The 21248-nt window shown below is 37.7% G+C and overlaps 1 protein-coding gene across 1 annotated transcript; it reads left to right on the top strand.

Moving 5' to 3' along the window:
* Positions 1–13294: 13294 nt before the first annotated feature.
* LOC107082891 (gap junction alpha-3 protein-like) lies at positions 13295–14044 on the top strand. The gene has a single exon (XM_015371788.1). The coding sequence runs from the start codon at positions 13295–13297 to the stop codon at positions 14042–14044; it is 750 nt and encodes a 249-aa protein (XP_015227274.1).
* The last annotated feature ends 7204 nt before the right edge of the window (positions 14045–21248 follow it).

Genomic DNA, 21248 nt, shown 5'->3' with positions numbered 1-21248 from the left:
CTAAGGGGTGATTGGTTGAATGATTGATGAAAATAAAATGATTCTGATTGATTGGTTAACTGACTGCTTTATTGATTATTATCAATCATTCAGACATTCTAAGATGTTGTGGAGACTTATTCAGGGTTTACCTCACAGCTTGCCTACGGACCATTGCAGATAGGAACCAACCAGGACGGATTATGGAGGACGTATGGATCGATGTAATCAGATATAGACTTGAAGTCGTTCTTCATATCATTGTTTGCCTGGTTCTGCTGCAAGTTTCTTCCACTAAAAGGGAATTTTCATTTCCTCTGTTGCTACAAGAACGTTGGGTGTTAGGGGTTTCTTTCAAGTCAATGAGTCGATGCAATCAACTGACTGTATGATCTGGTTGAATTTTCTCTTTAAAGTGCCTTGAGACGCAACTTGTTCTGAATTGGCACTACAGAACATGAGTTCAAGAAAAAAAAAAAACTGAATTATATAATTAAAGCATTTGTGGTTGTGTGAGCAGACCTGGTGTTTCAATAAGATATTCGTTCAAGTCTTAATCGTCAAACTCCTGCAATAGTCCTAAGCCATAAAGCTACCAACATGCTGAATGGAGTTATAACCGGGTTATCTGAGATTGTCTTTAAATTCAAGTTTAGTCAACAAATTGTTTAATCATGACTGATAATGAGGAGCAGCCAGCAAAATTTTCAATTTGAACCTGGAAATTTATGTAAAATTAAGATAAAATCATTCACACAGTCTTCCACTTCTACTTCAGCTTAAGGTTGTATAACTCCTCCAAGCTTGTTCTACAATCTTGGATGTCTCAGCTCCATGCTCAGAGTTGGGTAGAGTACTTAAAGATTATGCTGTAGGAGGAAAGGGTAAAGAACTTTTAGTGGTCATTTGTTTTTTTTACTTTATATTGCTGTATATAGTTGGTTCTTATCTGCAATGGTCTTTATAGCTGATCACAAATAGCTCAAATAAAGGGCTGGTTATACTCCTGCAGCAGTGTGTAGCAGGTATGATGCAGATATTTTTGATTTATACTCAATATTGAAGCGTGGTGTGCGCTATGCTATTCCACGCCACAACGCAAGAGGGACGATCACGAACTAGCTGTGGATCTAGATACGGCCGAGGGGGTGAGGAAGTGGAAAAATGCAAGGAGCAAGTTTGTGAGACAACGGAGGGACATGAGGGTGAAAAAGAGCGGGGATCCAGGTGGAAAAAGGGTCCCAGCGTTCTCGCGCACCTCGCTCTTCTAGCTGGTCCATCTTCCTTCACAAGTTCCACAATACAAACAAAACTAGCCGGTAAGGAACCAACCAGGAAATACTCATAGTGTAGAGCGGAGGAAGCCTTGACCACTTAGAGGCCTCCTGTCTGCGACAGACATGGGCAATGTGGAGTCAACAAGTCATCTCCATGTCATGTATTTAATCTACCCAGCCAATTAACCAGGTGAGTCCAATCTGCACAGGTTAATTCAAGGTGAAGATTGGACTCACCTGCTTCAGTGGCTGGGTAGAACAAATACATGACATGGAGATGACTTGTTGACTCCACATTGCCCATGTCTGGTCTGCAGCACTACTGTGGTCACCTACAATTTCAGGGAGCTGTTTTCTGAGCATAACCCAGCCTTTACTCTTGGTGAGTAGCTTTACCAGACATTTTACTCAAGTAGGAGAAGCAATGCTCTGACAGGTATATTACTCAGGTAAAAGTAAAGATTATAGTAAATAAACATTTTTTCTAACAGTTTCTCAACTAAATACCTGAGTAAACCCAACTGGTTACTACCTATCTTTGACCATGTTGAAAATAATAGTTGAGATTAAGAGCTAGACAGGGGACACATGTTTAGCTGTAGCTTTTCTGTCTAATTATTGTCCCTGACCTTCCATATTAGTTAAAAACATCCTCTACATCGTCTCTAAGAGAACAGACCATCATTGGATTTCCTGCCACCATTCACAGAAAAATTTGTTTTTTTCAGTTCCTAGAAAGTTTCTTTGAAATGCTGAAAAGCAAGAAAAGAGAAAACAGCAATCAATTGGCAGAAGGGAAAAATGTTACTAACAATGCAATGAGGAAATAAGACTGAAAAGAAGGCCTGTTCTCATGAGTCACTGATTTGCATGTGGCAAAGTGAAACTTGTAACTTTGAACAATGGGTTTTTTCATGCTTTCATAAAGTGCAGATTTGTGGAATTCAGGGCTTACAGATGACCTTATGATTGTTCTCCTTCATCCCACAGACCATCTAAGGGTATTGCTAAAAACACTGAATGTTTAAGTGATAGTTACTCATGCAACACACCAGGTGGTGACCACTCAGGACCTCCATATATTGCCACATTAGACACTCCAATCCTAATTTGTTCTGTGTGCACTTCACTTTACATGGATTTGCATGTTTTCTAAGCAAAAACAAGACTTTGTTGGGCTACTCTATAAAGCTTGGAACCGAATGCAAATTCTGATATTTTGAATTGAAAAAGGAATTCCTCGGTGGAAAGCGAAATGTCTTCAAACTTGGAAAAAAAAGTCGATTGGTTTGCTTTTTTCGAAAAGTTTCTCCAATAAATGTAATAGTAAATGTAACTAGTTATTACACACCTTTGAACATGCTGAGTGTAACAGTTGAGGTTAAGAGCTAGACAGGGGACATGTTTAGCTCTAGCCTTTCTGTCTAATTATTGGACCCGACCTTCCATATTAGTCAAAAACATCCTCTACTTTGTCTGTAAGAGGACAGACTGTAGCTCTGCCTCATTAGATGTCCTGCTACAGTTCAAAGAAAAATAAGGTTTTCCAGTTAGTATAAGGATTCTTTGAAATGCTGACAAGCAGCAAAAGAGAAAACAGCAAAAAATTAGGCAGAAGGGGAAAATGTTACTGACAATGCAATAAGGAAATAAGACTAAAAAGAAGGCCCGTTCTCCTGCCATCAGCATGAGTCATCGGATTTCTTGTAGCAAACTAAAAAATGAAACTTGTAACTTTAAACAATAGATTTTGTCATGCTTTCATAAAGTGTCGATTGGTGGAGTTCAAGGCTTACAGATGTCTTTATGATGGTTCTCCTTTATCCCTACTGACCAACCGGCAATGCTGAGAGCAACACTGAAGTAATAATGCCAACAGATTTACTCATGCAACACACCTGGTGACCACTCAGAACCTCCATATTTTGCCACATTAGACACTCCAATCCACAGTCATTCTGCATATAGCTCACTTTACATGGAATCACCCTTCAAATCTTTGATTTTCCACTCATATCAGATGCTCTAAGGCCTGTTGACTGGAGATGCTGTGTTTTGCTTCCCCAAAGCTGCCACAGTTTGGTCCTCTGTGGAGGACGCCATCATTGCTGTTTATTGGTGATGACAACGTCTATGCCTCCTCTTCCAACTTATAAGCTTCTTGTGGAGTTAAGCTGACCTTGTGCTTAGCTTGGCTTCAGCCAACGCTGTTAGCATCACTTATTTTGTTTCTTGGCTGTAATTGGGGACTGCATCATCTAGCAACCTGACCATTTCTAACCCAATTATTAATGTCATCCCACTGTTACACCAGGCTGATCCACACTCCCCATTGGAGAAGCGCCCTTAGAGAGAGAAAGATTAAGGAAGAGAGGAGAGAGATAAGGTAGAGTTTGAAAAACAGGACACAGAAAGATGATGTGAGAAGCACATTTAAGAGCAAATTTGAGCAGCTTGTTAAAAATACAATTCAGTCACATTCTGTCTAATAAACCTTTGATCAGTCATCAATAATTATGTTTTACTTCTAATCTAAATAAGTTAGAACAAGCAGCCTTTCATAGGATAACTTGTGCAATCTATAATGTGCAATTACTATTTGATACCCTGTACAATAACCAGTTTCTCTATATTTTACACCCAGTGCAATAACTATATGTATAAATATCCATCTATATAAATACCCATGTAAATAACCTGTGCAATAGCCCTGTGTAATAATGCTATTATGAAAACTAAAAAATAAAACTGTCATATGCACTGTTTTTACTGTATTTATCCCATCTACTTTTTTCTTCCTTTGGCACCTTCTTCTTCTCCTTTGACTATTTGAGCTAATGTAACGAGTACATTTCTCCACTGTGAGATCAATAATATCAATTAATCAATCAATCAATCAATCAATCAATCAATCAATCAATCAATCAATCACAGTATTTGAAACAGGACTACATTAAAAAACATGCCCCAACATCTATAAACAACAGTGTTGATGGCAGCAGCACAGCTGATATTTCTCTCCAGGATGGAGTCACAGCCAAACCAGAACTGACTAGACTAGACTATGAGAAAAAGCAGAGAGAGCATAATGTTAGAGATTGAACTGACGAATTCTGCAGAATGGGTGAATAGAGATAGCATGAAGCAGAATGATGAAAAGGGTCCCTATGTCCTCCAGCAGTCTAAGGCCATAGCAGCCTAATTATAGAGATAGCTCAGGATAACCTGAGCCACTCTAACTATAAGCTTTATCAAAAAGGAAAGTTTTAAGCCTAGCCTTAAAAGTAGACAGGGTGTCTGCCTTACGAACAGAGGTGTCAAGTAACAAACTACAAATACATTGTTACTGTATATTAAGTACACTTTTTAGGTATCTATACTTTTACTCCATTACTTATTTTTCTTCCTACTTCTGACTTCTACTCATTACATTTTCACAGAAGTACCTGTACTTTCTATTCCTTACATTTTTAAAACAAACGTTACTTGTTACTCTGGTTTAATGTCTACAAATATTTATTTCACGTCATGTGCGCCATCCATTGCAGATCATTGGCTCCATCCACATCTAGTGAAAACTAGTGTAATTGGATGAGTAATATAACGCAAACACTCATTGGTTAGCTAAAGGAAATCATTAGAAGCAAGCAGGTGTTCTTTAGACTGCAAACGTGAATTGTCTATGCCATGCTACAATGTCGGATTCAGAAAAAGATGCTGAAATGTTTGAAAGGTAGGACACAGGCGAGAGCGTATTAGGAGATGGAGACCAACAAGACCTCCCTCATCCTTGGCCCTATCTCAAACAATCTTTCGAAATAGTCGAAAAAATTGAGCTTTCAATTCATATAGTGGCATCTGGCTGTTATTTTTTAAAGGTTACTTTATACTTTTATACTTTAAGTAGTTTTTGGAGCACATACTTTTTCACTTTTACTTGAGTAAAGAGGTCAAGTTGATACTTCAACTTTTACCAGAGTGTTTTTATACTGCAGTATCTATACTTCTACTTAAGTAACAAATACTGTGTACTTTTGACACCACTGGCCTTGAAGTAATAAATGCATGGACTAGTTTTTCAGCAACACCCCTGGACAGGATATTTAATTTTTTTGCAATATTCCGCAGATGAAAGAAGGACATTCTAGAAACCACTTTCATATGGGATTTAAATGACCGGTCCTGATAAAAAGTAACACCAAGCTTTTTTACTTTATCATCTGAGATCAATTTAATCCCATCTAAATGACATTACTGACTAATCAGTTTCTTTTTGAGAGACCCTAGTCCAAAGACCACAACTTCTGTTGTGTCTACACTCAGGAGCAGAAAGTTAAGAGTCATCCAGTTTTTGATGTCTTTCAATATATACCTGTAGTCTAGGTAATGGGTTAACTTAATCTGTATTTATAGACAGATACAGCTGTGTATCATCAGCATAACAGTGAGAATTAATCCCACCCTGTCTACCAATAATAGTAGATAGTTCTAGCATTCAATGTTGTTGTGTCCTTTGGCAAGACACTTCACCCCAATTTGCTACTGATGGTGGTCAGAGGACCTAGTAGCACCACTGTACAGCTGCTTTGCTTCCATCAGTGAGCCCCAGGGCAGCTGTCGCTATAATGTAGCCTTCCATCGTAAGTGTGTGACTGAATGTAGTGTAATACCCATTGGTCAAGTCTCCTGACTTGAAAAAGTGCTATATCAGTGCAGGCCATTTGTCATTTAATATAAAAGAGTTTAGGGTTTATGTTTAAAAATCTTCTATAAAGATTACATTGCACAGTTTAACTAGTTTTTTTCCTTTATTAATTGAAACAAAATACATGACATCCTTTCTACAATGTTTTCCAATAGACTAAACAGCCTTTCCTCCCTTCTGCATTAACCAACAGCCTGAAGAGGCTATAACGGCATGGCCTCTAAGCCACTGTGGCCTCTTCTTCATCCTCCTCCGTCTCCTTCTCGGTTGGAACCGAGCCAGGGGAGGGTTCCACCATTGTGGAAGGGCTCTTCTCCCGGGATGAGGCAATGCAGCAGGGAGGCTGCACAGAATGACTGCTGCCTATTGCCTCATCCATGAGGGTAAACCACTTCCTTGAGGCATTAGTGGGCTCCACTGTCTCAGTTCTGCTGCCTGTCAGCGGTCTCCTTAGCTCCTTCTGTCACTGATCAGACCTTGAACGAAAATACAACCAGATACAACAGGGAATGGTAAATAGGTTTATTATTTGAATGTTGCAGAGAACTTGGGAACAGGTTAAACCAATGTAACATAAACCACTTCTTCTGAATTCAGGAGTAAAAATCCAGACGTGGGGGTTCCTCAAAGGTGATGCAGTGAACTGGGTATTTGCAGATGGGGACATTTGCCCAGATCAGTCCAGAAATCCATAGGGGACAAACCTGATAGGTTTAACCAAGGGGCTGGCCGGGGTTAAAAGTCTGGGGGAGGAATCAGGGTCAGAGCCAGAGACAGACACAGACGTGCTAATCTAGAGGGAGATCCACTAACAGTAACCAGAGTGTCAGGCGAGGGTCAGAGCCTGGGAATTCAGTCCAATACATGGACTTTAGCAGGAGACAGAATCCAGGGGAAAGAAACAGGATAGATGTCCAGAAAACAGAGGATGACATGAGGTCAATCAGGGGCAAGGATGAGCTGAAAAATCCAAAAGGCAAAAACAAAATCAAGATCAGACAAACGGGCATAGTGGGAACTCTGGATAATTACTAACCATGGGCTTTCAGACAATCTGGCCCGGCCAACTGGTCAAAGGCCTGCTTATAAAGCCTGGGAGGCAGGTGGGAGGAATGAGTGGTAAATAAACCGAGGAAGAGCATCACAGGGGGACCAAATGAGTTATTAGAGCAGGAGGGAAAGAGGAGCGTAAACACATACCAGTGCAGAGTAAATTTCACAGGGTTAAATATGCAGTGTCAAAGTACATTGACTGTTTTAGAGATATTACAACAACTGGAGTAAGATATAGACTATGTAGACAGTAATTTAAACTAATTCAGATTGGGATCAAATTCATTCACATCAAAAGGTCCTGATGGCGTACATATGAATGAGGCTGATCTTCAATGAAAGAGCTCTCTAAGGTCTCATGAAAAGTTCTACTACAAGTTCTTGGACACCTATCCTCCAGACAGGAAAGACTTCTAGGAAAATAACTTAAAGGAAAATAAAATAAAAAAAAACAAAAACACTGTGGACAGAGAAATATTTTCACTTTCATTTTTATGGAGGTTTCAAAAAGGACAACTACTTTGGATAAACAAGCAGAACCAGAAAAAGGAGCTTTTCTCCCTCTGCTGAGGAAAAGCCTCCCCACAGTGTGATGAAGCCACCTCCATGTGTTACTGTGAGGATTGTTATGTTTAGGGTAATGTTCAGTTAAGGTTCCTTTTACAAACAACTTGTTCTCTATGTTTACAGCCACCATTTAAAAGGTAGCTTTGTGAGTAAAAAATTTAAATGAAATAGTCCAAAAGCTTCCAGAAAACAGGCATCACAGAGCAAAGTGGAGCCTGTAACAAACCTAAACGGGTGGCAGAGTGAATTTCATTCTACTATAGTTCACCAATGGGTTTACTGGCCTTTCTGCATTATGGGAATCAAAATGTTTTAAGTAATTACTCTAATTTAACTAGGGTGTTCTGAGATAACTGGAAGGTTACCATGCCATCATCTGGGCGTTCCGAGATTTCTAAAAGCCATAGAGAAGTTTGTAGGCATGAGATGAAGGGATGAGATAAGATAATGACATTCCAGAGTCACTACACTACAACTTGTTAAAAAAACAGTTTAGCACAGCTGGATCTCAACATTACATCAGGAAGCTGAGGAGGTTCTGACACTTTAAGACAATAACAGGTAGGTTTCCTTAACATTTATACTTTAAAGCAATAAACCAGCTAATAAAACCTGTGATCAGAATTGTGGAAACTTTACATAATTTTCCCCTCCCTTCCTTTTTTGTATCATTTGAAAGCACCTGCAGCTTTACTCCAGAAAATAATGCAAGCAAAGGTCCTGAGTTTAGAAGCTGCACCACAGCTCTCGAAATTTGGAAAACCTACTTTGTTACGCACACATCCCCAAATTGCACCACACTTCTACAGATATTTCAGTAAAGCTTTGTGTTTTTTCACCTCTCTACTGCACTCTCTGTCTTTGTTTTTTTCCCCCTTTTTTTTAAGAAATGAAAATGAATGCATTGATCTGCACATTAATTGCAACTAACGATAGAGTAACTGGACAAAAATTTTCATAGTTCCAGAAAAACAGTCTTCAATCTGGGAGCGGTGTGGAAGTTTATAAAGCAGAGGTATGTGGATGAGACACCTAAGAAAAAAGAGAAGAGATTAAATATTCCAGAAAAAAAATGTTTATGCAGAGGCGAATTGGAAGGTTGCTCACTGGTCTGTGACAGAAAAACGATTTTATAAGCAGAATATGAGAAGATATCCTATCGTCAGGGTTAATTTTTGTGTCCCAAGGGAAGTAAAACAGGATTTAAAGCCATTCAACTCCCAGTATGTTACTCTGGTCTTCCAGAATAATAATTCTAATAATAAAGTAGAACAGGAGCAAACATATGAAAAAACATATGTACCCAAACCTGATTTGGATTTAGGGACAATTCAGGGTTGAGTTTTTGTCTTTTATTGGGAGATATTTACAGTCAGACAATAACTTTAAAATGTAACAGCCTGCCTGATTATGAAAACATATTAGTTCTGTTCCTACTTTTCCGTCTCAATAGTTATCACCAAATTGGTTTGCCATATGTGAGCTGTCTGTCTGTGCAGCAGATGTCAGTTGAGAACTTTGTAATAGCCGATAAATACTTTGTTGGCTGGATAATTAAGCAGTAATTTCTCTGCTGAGATAAGTCAGCCCAAGAGATAAATGTAGTTTTATGAAACATAAAAAGTCACTCTTGGAGATATCTAGAAAATGACTTCCAGGTATGGGCAAAAACTTGTTTAATCAGAAACAGAATTTTAATCAGTCACACTTTATCACGACTGTGGTTTAAATTAATTGCACCAGTTTAAAAGTAATTTACAATTAAACAGAAATTTATTGGATGTTTGAATCTAAATATAGATATCTAGGTCCTTTAGCCACAGAGGTATCAAACACAAATTATGTTTAACTTTAAGTTAAAGTTATTTTATGGTATTTTGTGCTGAAACAGTGCAGCACATGAGACGAATTAACCATTTCATTCAACATTACAAACGTATTGATGACAGAAACGCAAAACGACCTACAGTAACACTGGTAGCACACTACATTAAGCAGCACCTCTGGCTAACAGTTACCTTGTTTTATGTAGAATTAGAATTGCCTTTTTTTTTTTATACATCATGCCTTTTACACATAGTTTTAGACATTGCTAATGACTTCAACTTAAGTCATTAAAGCTCCACTGCTTTCGGTCAAAATGCTCTAAAAGAATTTTATCCTGATTGAAAATTTGTGAATCTGCGTTTGAATACTGTGGCTAAAGGACCTGGATGCATGGAAATTAAATTCAGTAAGTACATTTTAACCCTTTAAAGCCCGATCCAAGAATAACACAAAACAGAAAATTTATTTTTTTGGTTTGAAGTCCTTATTTGGCCTTTTAACAAAATATGTAAAAAGAAAAAACAGAAATACATTTTTGATATTAATAATTTATTACTATGCAATAAGTCAAGATTATTTTTTGTGTAGTCTTCTACCCGCTGTTATCAGGTATATCTGATTGTGTACAATAGGATTTTGAGCAAAGTTTTTACCATTAAATTATGCAAAAGGTGTCAGACACAAAATATTTCAGAAACCGTATGTATCAAATATGATACATTTGGCATTATAGCGTTAAATAAAACAAAATACATTTTCCAAGCAGATGACTTCAGATTTAAAACCAGTCAATAAATGTTTTAATTGAGTGAAAAAAAAATCACTATTAATTCAGAGTATTTAATTTTAAATGACAAGAAAGCAAATGCAATATGAGCAATCCACATTTCATATTAGTGGGGGAGGCTAATTCGTCTGAATTAGCTCACACGAGGACAGAGAAAGTCCCACCAATAGATCTCACATCTTCTTAATTACTTAACTTTCCCAGATGTTAAAAACGATATCTATCAAGTTTAGCTTATAATCAGGATGTCCTTGTATTCAGGAGAGAAGAAGATTTAGAGCCTCATTTTAACTTTAACTGCAGTCCAAGCTTTGACAGCACTGATAGTTGTAGGGTTGTTATTACTAAGAGACCTATATACTTGTATATTGTTACAGGACAGAAGACCAAGCAATGAACAGGCAGTCTGGGTTTTATTTTTTTCAGACTAAACCCAACAGCGTTGGGATCCTCCCTCAACCAGCCTGCTGTTTAAAATCAGAGACGTCTCCATCTGTTGGAGTAGGTACAACTTAGAAAGTCTAGATCTGGGGTTCTTTTCCATCCATCCAGCGATTTTCTTCCGCTTTGTCTGGGGACGGGTCGCGGAGGAAGCAGTCTAATCAAAGATGTCCAGACTCCCAATGGGACATGCCTGGAGCACCTCCCGCGGGAGGCGACTAGGATGCATCCGAAACATGTCGAAAGCTGGCTCCTTTCGACATGGAGGAGCAACGACTCTACTCCGAGCTCCTCCCGGGTAACTGAGCTCCTCACCCGATCTCGAAGGGTGCGCCCAGCCACCCGATCTTGTCCTTTCGATCATTACTCAGATCTCATGACCATAGGTGAGGATGGGAACGTAGATTGATCGGTAAATTGAGAGCTTTGCCCCCCCAGCTCAGCCCCCTCTCCACCACGACACGACTGCTAACGCTGCACCGATCTGTCTGTCGGGCTCACGCTCAATCCGTCCCTCACTTGTGAACAAAACCCTGAGATACTTGAACTCCTCCACTTGAGACAAGGATTCTCCACCAGAATAGGGGAGTCCAACCATGGCCTTGGATTTGGAGGTGTTGATCCTCATCTCGGCCGCTTTTAAATTCCTTTAGCCAAATATTAAGTAAATTTATACTGAGAATAACCAAGGGATCATCTGTAAGCAGTATAATAACCAACGAAGCACATTCATCCTAATGACAGATACCGTCCATGCAGAGAGAAGGGAGCTGAGCTTCACCTTTGCAGATCAATTTTTTTGGTATCTAATGGGGATTTTGAAGTCATCCTTTAACATTTGATCAACAATAGGGGTTTTATGGATGCCCAGATCTCTAAAACCAGATAGATCTCTAACTCTGAAGCACTTTTAAATAACAAATGCTACAATTTCTGAATTATACTATGGATTAGAAACTTCTGTGACAACATTCTCACCTAAACCATTAGAGGTCTCATATCCAGCATGTTCAATCTTATTAATGTTAACTGTAAGCAAATGTATGATGAAATAATGCCTGTAGCACTAAGATATATATCATTTTTAATGAACTATTCATTTTTTTGTTTCTCGCTCTAGTCCATCCCCTACCCAACTTACAGCACACTAATAGTTTTCACATTACTGTTTGCATTCTGACCTCATTTGATGTTCAGCTATTTTTTAACAGGCTACTGCTGCTTAAAGTTAAGACCTTTTGTTTCTCAGTTACCAGACGATTTCTGTGAAATCCTGATTGGGAGGAATAGAGGAAACATGGAAATAAATAAGCCTGAAGGGGAAAATGTTGCAGAAAATGAAAGAAGGAAATAAGACAGCAAACAATAACCTGTCATGCCATCACCCTGAGTTGCTGCATTCTTGTGAACTGAAAATGAAACTTCTTGTAACTTTCATTCAAAGATAGATTCCTTCTTGTCACTCTCCCTTAAAGTTAAGATGTTTATAGATATGCTTGCATGGTAACTTGACATGGTAACTGCTAGAAAGCAGCAATCAGGCTCTAAATCTGGGTGTAGTGATGGACTCAGACCTGAAGCTTCAGAGGATCATAAGGACAGGGACAAAGTCAGCCTTCTATCACCTAAAGAACATCTCAAAGATTAAAGGACTAATGTCTCAGCAGGACCTTTCAATAATGACTTCTTGCTTCGTTCATTTTTAGTAGAATTGATCCCTGCAGTGGTGTCCTCTAGAGTCTGTTAAAAGTAGATCAGACAGCTGCAGCTGATCCAGAGTGCTGCTGCCTGCGTCCTCACTAGAACTAAGAAACATCAGCCCAGTTCTGAAGTCCTTCCACTGAATCCCCGTATCACATAGAATTGATTTAAAAACCCATCTGTTAGTCTAGAAATCACTGAATGGCTGAGCTCCAAAAAACATTACAGACAGGTTGACCGTGGATCAACAGCCAGACCTCTCAGGTCTGCCGGATCAGAACCAGAACCAAACAAAGAGAAGCAGCTTTTAGTTCTTATGCTCCACTAATATGGAAAAGAGATCCTCAATCCAGATTATAAACTTTCTGTAGGCCTTTGACTGAGCTATCTAGCCATTATTAGTTATGGTTTTAGCCCTACTTGCTTTAAATTTTTTATCAACCACTTTGTTTTTCTTATAATTTTAATTATTTAATTACCTCTATTCCAGGGTGTATCATCCCTGGTCTCCAGAGCCTAATGTCCTCCATGTTTTAGCATTTCCATGCCTCCAAACACCTGACCTCAACAAAATGGTGATCAACAGGCTTTTGCTGCATTTGATCGCTGCTGAGGAGGAAATGAACTCATGTCAATCAGATCTCCTAGAGTAGAGACACATATGACAAATTTTAATTGTCTTGCTTCTGAAATGTGCCATATAAATAATATAAATTCCCTTAACTTAAGTTTTCTTCTGTGAGATCAGACTAGTTCCCAGTTTCTGATGTTTGTTTGTAGTGATGATGAGTCATCTGTCGTTTTCCTTCCAGTCGCAGCTCATAAAACTGCATTTAGAAATGTCTCATCTATCTCCTATTTTCAGTGCTAATTGTGACTGAGTGCATGATTTGAAATGAATTTCCTAATTTGTTTTAGGCTCGGTGGTGTTACTGGTCAACTGAAGGCGAACCAACAATGGGAGGAGGAGACTTTGGCAAGTTATCAGACCTGCTGGAGACGGCTCAAAAACATTCTACCACTGTTGGTAAAGTCTGGCTCGCCGTGCTGTTTGTCTTCCGCATCTTCGTCCTGGTAACAGCTGCTAAAGAAGTGTGGAGTGACGAGCAGTCCAATTTCTTATGTGACACTAACCAACCAGGCTGTCAACTTGTTTGTTACGACAAGACCTTCCCAATTTCTCATGTCCGCTTCTGGGTGATGCAAATCCTTTTTGTCTCCACACCAACGCTTATATACCTGGGATTTGTTGTCCATCAAAAACACAAAGAGAAGAATAATACTCAAAATAATCAAAGCAATAATGAGGAAGAAAGCAAAGGGAAAGAAAACAATATCAGGGCTTCATTGGGAAGAAAAGAAGCAAAGGAATTGCTGCTGGAAGGTGGTGCCCGGAAAGCGTACGCCTTCAACATTATTTTCAAGATTGTGTTTGAAGTGGCCTTCCTTGTAGCTCACTACTTCCTGTATGGATTTGGCCTGGATCCGATGTACAGCTGTGACCGCTGGCCCTGCCTCACCAAAGTGTTCTGCTATGTGTCCCGACCCACGGAGAAAACAGTCTTCATCATTTTCATGCTTCTTGCAGCTGTAGTATCTCTGCTGATCAACATAGTGGAGGGGGTTCGTCTATGTGATAAGAAAGCAACTGTACATGATGTTTCAAGTACAGTCTCTGTAAAGGGGAGCACCAGCACCTATGTGTAGCTCTTATGGAAACAGAAACAAAGCTAGCTCAGTGTTATTGAATGTGAACTTTTTTATTTTTTTACCATCTTGTGCCTGTTTATTTGTTTTTATTTTGACAAAAAATTTAAATTATTCACGCAACATGATAACAGCAGCATCCTAATTTGCTCAGCCTGGTTCTATGAACATAAATTACAGATGTGAAAGAATATGGAAAGGTCTAATAAACTCTGGGCTGTGGAGTCAGATGTCTGGTTAATGTTGCTCTTTATGTTTTGATGAAAATTGAAAACAGAGATGATATTTTCCCTATTCTAGCTTCTCTTCATTGGCTTCCTGTTTGTTAGTAGTATTGTCATTAATGATTTGTGAGTTTGATAATCCCTAATATTAACTATTTATTGTGTGTCAGAGCTAAAGTTGACCCAAGTATTACAGTTAATTTGTCAGCATATGCAGTTATCATCTTCATTATGTAAATATAATGGGGTCAAGGACAGAGTGGAACATTCTCTGTGTTTTTATCTGGAATCTGCAAACATGTATGATGTAATGATGTGATTATGTGGTAAACTGGACTGGTAGAACTAACTGTGATTCAAGGCCACTTCACGAGATGTGAGCCCGCTTGGTAAGCGTTGCCTTCTGTAACCCTAATAAATTCCTCTGGTCTCAGTAAGATTACAATTTCTATCAAAATCTGTTGTCTTGTCTCATGGTTATTTATTTACATATACATTATGAAGTGTTATTTAACCTATTTACTTCAAGGTGTGAACACAGAGCTTTCCATAACATGTTAAATTCAGAATAGAATTTAAAATCCTCCTTCTCACACATAAAGCCTTAAATAACCCAGCTCCATCTTACATCAGAGATCTGATTGTTCCTTATGTTCCTAACAGAGCACTTCACTCTCAATCTGCAGGTTTACTAATGGTTCCTAGAATTTCTAAAAGTAGAATGGGAGGCAGATCTTTTAGTTATCAGGCTCCTCTCCTGAGGAACCACCGTAACTAATAAACCTAGACAGATATTTATACATAGGAGACTCTTAGATAACTGCAGAGATAAACTCCACCCCATAAAACATAAAAACTATTTCTTAGTCCTCTTTAATTGTAGTATATTGTTATAAATAATAACATTAGTCGCTTTGTTTTTGTTGACAGTTTTTGATTGATATATTAATTTAAAAATTTTAAAGATGGACCATCCACATGATGATTTCCCGCAGCCACCTTTTGATTTAGAAGAAAACTGCTTGTTGCAGAGGTGATGAATTTGGCCCCTGAGGGAAAAACAACACCTGGTGCGGGTGGGGGGGAAATGACTCGCTAGGGATGGCCATGCTCTAACATTTTCTCTATCAGAGAAAGTTTTTATAGATCAGTGCTTCTATGTTCCTTTTCTATGTCTGCTTCAGTCTCCTTTACAGTAGATGGCCCTGACCCTGGTTCTGGTTCTGCTGGAGATTTGTTTTATTATTTATTTCCTGTTTTCCTCTCCATGACTTCTGCATGCTTGATATGAGGGATTACTGCAGAGCCAATGACAAATTCCAAGCACATAGACACTGTCTCCCCATACTCATCCAGGAGGCGGGGATCCTGCAAATTCAATGACTGTTTTTAAATGTTTTTACCACTATGAGTAAATGATGCGATTGAATTGTTTCTGCAAAGTGCCTTGAGATGTTGTTAATTGAAGCTACATAAATAAACTGAACAGAATTTAATTAAACTTTCTTCTTTTTTGGAGAGATAATTGCAAAAGTACAACAAAACTGGTTACCACAAGCAAAATAATATACATTCCTAAATATCACTAGTTCTTTTGTTATGATTTCGAGTAAGAGTAGCAATACTACTCTCACAAGAATGTTACTCAGTACAGTAAAGTACAAAACCCCTAAAAGGTTAATTTCTTCTAAAACTCACTTGAGGTAATGTAACTGAGTAAATGTAATAAGTTTCTACCATGCCGATAATAATAGGTGAGGTAAAAAGTTAGACAGGGGAAACATGTTTAATTCTAGCTTTTGTGTCAAATTATTTGCATTGACCTTCCATGTTTAGCTTCATATGAGTCCAGAACGTCCTCTGCTTTGTCAGTAAGAGGACAGACTGTGGCTCTGTCTCATTAGATGTCCTCGACTTTTTCATAGAAAAATAAAGTTTTTCAATTACTAGAGGATTTCTATGAAATTGTGACAAGGAGGAAAAGAGAAAACATAGAGATCAATTAGGCAAAAAAGGGAAAATGTTACTGACAATGCAAAAAGGAAATAAGACTGAAAAGAAGGCCTGTTCTCATGCCATCAGCATAAGTCAACGTTTTCTTGTGGCAAACTGAAAATTAAACTTCTTGTTACTTTCTTTGACCAATGGATTTTGTCATCCTTTCATATAGCGCCAATGAGTGGAGTTCAGGGCTTATAGATGTCCTTATGATGGTTCTCCCTCATCACTTCTGATCATTTGAGGATGTTGCTAAAAATACTGAATGTTTAAATAATAATACTAACAGAGCTGCTAATGCACCACACCAGTTAACCACTCAGAACCTCCATATTTTGCCACCTTAGATGCTCCAATCCTAATTTATTTTTGTGTGCAGATCCTTTTAAAAAGAATCAGCCTTTAAATCTTTTATTTTTTAACAGATGTTCTAAGGCCTGTTGACTGGAGATGCTGTTTTTGGCCTTCTACATCTCCTCTTCCAACTAATGATTGTAATAATAATAAGATATTTGTGGAGTTAAGTTTACTTTGTGCTTCGCTTGGCTTAAGCCAACACTGTTAGCATCACTAATTTGTTTTTTGTTTATAATTGATGACCACAGCAGTCTAGGCTCCTCTCCCGTTTTTGGATGTGGTTATGTCCAAATTGCTTAAACCCAGTTTAAAGATTGTTGACATAAACCTTTCTCATTGATGAATGGACTGTGGAACCTCCCTCCAAGCAGACTGGGTCACACACAGCGGCCTTCCTGTTTTAGATAAGATCGCCTGGTGGATTGGCTGTTAGTGAATCTCTGCATCAACTGCAGAGTTAACTGTTTGACCCTCATTTAAGCTTGAATCAAACTTTCATTTTCTGTCCTAACACACAGACAGTTGGCTGTGTGCTCGTGTAGCAACCTGACAGTCTGAAAGTTATTTGATTAAATAAAATAAGTTAAAATGCTTTTAATTTCATAGCAATATGATATTTTCCTGGTTCAAGCTTGTAGACAGGTCTGGCTTGGGCAATCTACTTTGACTGAAACATGGTGGACATTGGTTCAAATTACAGTGTCAAACAGACAAATGTTAACAGGAAAGAATTGTAGGCCGGTGTTATTAAGGCCTGCCACCAATGGATTGCCCTGCTCTCTATAGTGTTTTGGTGGCCAGTCATGTTCTGCCAGACTATCTTCAGATAATAGATGCTACGCTCTGTGAGGTGTTCTAAGATTGAGATCTTTTTTACAAAGTAAACTTGCTCTTAATCTCTCCATAATTTTGCCATCATAATCTGGTCAAATCAAAATTATAATGTCTTCTCTGCTGGATTTAAACCTGTTATCCTCACTCCAGCACAACTCCAGTGTCCTTGGCTGAATTTACTGAATGTAAACTGAAAAAAATAAGGCTGTTATCAGAGCTCAGTTCCACAATCTTTATCCTCCTCTTGGCATCACATTAGAGAACTTTCTCGTTGTTTGTTGTAACTTTTTAATTATTCTTAAAAAAAGAATAATATTTCACAATAAAACTTAGTGGAATAAAATATTTTTAATTTTATGTTTTAGATAACTAGCATCACCTTACGTTTATGGTAATGCTGTGGTGTGAGGAGAAAGACAAGATACTAAATCTGGAGACTTTGGAAAAGCTCTTCACAACCACTATTGAGCATTTTCCTTTAGATAAACTTTACTTATACAAGTGCACTCTCACAAACAACTGCAGGTGCTTGGCTCCAGCTAGTTAGAGATTCACTTCCATACAGAAAGCCCACATTATGATCTTCAGGTAACACAGTAAACATGTCAGATTAAATGAAACTAATTATTATATAAGTAGTACTATATACTACTTTACTGTATCTCTTATACTATATCCGTTGTTGGTGCTGTTCTTTTACATCTCTTTGCAGGTGATGAAGCAGACTGAAGACGTTTTATCACTGTCTCCCTTTTATCTCCTTTTTCTTTAATATTTTCTCCTTTTTCCTGTTTTCCTTTCCTGTTCTACTTACATTGCAGTGTCCATTTAATTAGTAATACTCCCTGCATAATCATAATAAAGTTATTTATATGCATTAATCAAGTGGGACACTATGGTGATAGCCGTACTGCTCCACTTGTGAAAGCACAAGCTGTTGGGCTCTTTTTGGCATCAAGACAATTATTCTTATTGCCACATCCCTAGACAGGACACTGTAAAAAAAAAAAAAAGATTGAAATATAAAACACAAAAAAAAAATGCAACAATTTTTGGCATATACTTAATCATATTTAGTTATTTTAGCACAATTGTTTCATGTTAGTAGAGTAGGGCATTAAAGATATGTTGTATGATTTAATTAAGTAGAAGCCAAAAACAGTTGCATCATTTCTATCAGTGTGGGTAATGTGTGTATTTTATGGGATTGCAGATCTCTAACATTTACTACCACCTCCTCTTTATCACTGTTAGAATATTTAGTTTGAGATGTTTAAATCAATAAATCTAAAAGATCTAAATTTGATTCAGTTTTTAGCTTTCACTACTACAATGATTTATTTTCATCTTCAACAAGCCATTTAGCACAGGTAAGGGAGCATTTATCAATAATAATTTCATAGGAACTCATGTCTGTGTAAATTCTCAGTCATCTGGGTCATAGCAGCTGTTTGATTAAATAATATTTAAAAAAAAGAAAATCTGATCTCTCCAGTAGAGGGTTGCCTTCCAATTTAAGCCTGTTTTGTCTTTCCTAGGCTCTCCTTACAAAAATCTGAGTAAACCTTTTTAAGGCTTATAAATCTATGTCTCAACCATATACAGTCCAACACTAAACAGATAAAGAGAGCTATTCTGTGAACAAATCAACAGTCGACCATCTTTCCTGCTGATCTGAAGTGTAGGAATCTCTGCTGCTGCAGTACCTGCTTTGTGACACCAGAGGTCACCCTTTAAACTCAAATGGTAATATTTCAAAGCAAAGCTGTTCTTCAGAGCCAGTTTTGGACAAGCCTTTATCCTCCTTTTGGCATCACATTATTTAGAGACGTTTCTCTATGTTCACTGATAGATGTAACTTTTCCTTTTTAATTATTCTTAAAAATGAATAATAGTTAATGATTCTGTTCATTTAATTCAATTCAGTTTATTTTTATAGCACCAATTCACAACACATTTCATCTGAAGACACTTTACACATAAACAGATACAGTACAATCAAACATTATTCCAGTCATATTAAACATCACTGGAATATATTCTGTTATTGCTTAAAGTTGTTTTCTTTTTTGTATACAGTATCTGAGACACATCACTCCTCGGATTTGGACTGGGTGATAAAAATGACGATCGGATCAGCTGAAATATTTGGCTTTGATGTCAAACTTTAAAAAAAAAGTTTCTATTAATTTTAGACCTGAATATTTAACACATATTTTCTCCACACAACCTTCCATGTTAGTGGTTCTTGAGTCTTCAGTCTTTAGGATCATCCTCTGCTTTGTCTGTGCAACAAAGACTTGGTTTTAGTTCATATTGTGGTGTAGAAATTGAAGCACTTAATCTGAACTCAGAAGCAGTTTTTTTTGTTGTTGTTGTCTAAAATGTCTGAAGGTTTGCTGTGTGATTGAACTTTGTTCTTTTATGTTTTAGTTTGGTGAATTTTTGGTTGTGTTTGGGAACTTTGTCCTATAGACGTAATGAATTAGTTGAGACATAGATTCCTGGGCTCTGTTTTTCAAAGATAATCCACTCTGATTTTCAATAATGTATTTGATCAAATCCTGAAAATGAGTTTTCCTAAATAAAATTTGTTTACAGATTTGGATTAGATCAGGAAATCCAGTCCTTTTTCTTAATCAGATCAAACCTTGAGCTGGAGTTTTCCAGACCCTTCCCTCTAATCAAAAACAATAAACTGAACCCAAAATGTAATTTAGTTTTAACATTTAATCAAAAACACTTGCAGTGTAGCCTATGATAAACCCTATTTATCCAATAGGTTTTTTCTTCATTTGTTCACCAATAGCACTAATCAGGTAATGTAGGCTATATAGCCTGTTTAGCTTTTGAAAATAGGTCATCAGCTAAGGGTGCATTTCAGCTCAATTTTATTTATATAGTGCCAATTCATGCTTATCATCTCAAGGTACTTTACAGGGAAAATTCAACCAAATCATTTACTCAGATGATTCAAAGTTTTCTATCTTAGGAATACCAGCTGTTTGCATCGACTCATTGATTCAGCAGCAATCCCTCATGCCGAGCATGCCTGTACCAACAGTGGAGCAGAAAACTCCCTTTTAACAAGAAAAAAGCCTCCAACAGAACCAGTCTGGGTGTGAGCAAACATCACTGATCTATAAAAACTTTCTATGTATGAAAATGTAATGTTAAACTAGTTTAATGTAGGGCTCCATTTAGGAAAGAAACAATTTAAGCAAGAGTTTTCATGCTCATTGCTATGTCTAGGAGACAACCGGAAATAAGGACTGAAGCATGAAGTTTCGTATCATCCAGGTTTTTATGTCTACAAGATATGCCATTGGTCCATGTTACAGGTGTTACAAGCGCTGGAGATAAGTTCACCCGCTCCTCTTATCCTCTTAATATCCACCTCATTTCTCAGAAAATTGCCTATTTTTGCATACCCAAATGGAAAAGCAAATAACTGAGGAACTATAGGCCCAAATTACATGTGTGATACATTATTTGAAAGCTAACACCTTTTAGTTTTAATATATACCTGAAAACTGGGTGAGTAAACCCAAGCTGCATCAAGCCCAAGCTGCATCAGTTCAAACATGACCCAAAGTTGCTTTTTTAAATCTTGAAAATAATAGGTCATTTTTGGACAACAGTAAAAAAAGACACAATTGCTTGTTGTGGCTGATTTGTCAGGCTACATTTCGACATGCTGCTATAATTGTGCTTTGGTGCTCTCTATGTCCATAAAATTAACTTGGTGGTTGAATTGTGGAGAATCTAAGCTTTCCAACGATGTCTAACAT

The sequence above is a fragment of the Cyprinodon variegatus genome, unplaced genomic scaffold, assembly GCF_000732505.1.
Source record: "Cyprinodon variegatus isolate N-32 unplaced genomic scaffold, C_variegatus-1.0 Scaffold65, whole genome shotgun sequence".
NCBI classification, from domain to species: domain Eukaryota; kingdom Metazoa; phylum Chordata; class Actinopteri; order Cyprinodontiformes; family Cyprinodontidae; genus Cyprinodon; species Cyprinodon variegatus.
The sequence above is the reverse complement of the archived record's forward strand: the minus strand, read 5'-3'. Positions and strand labels throughout refer to the sequence as shown.

Coding starts and splice junctions, on each gene's coding strand:
- LOC107082891 (XM_015371788.1), top strand. CDS start 13,295: ATGGGAGGAGGAGACTTTGGCAAGTTATCAGACCTGCTGGAGACGGCT.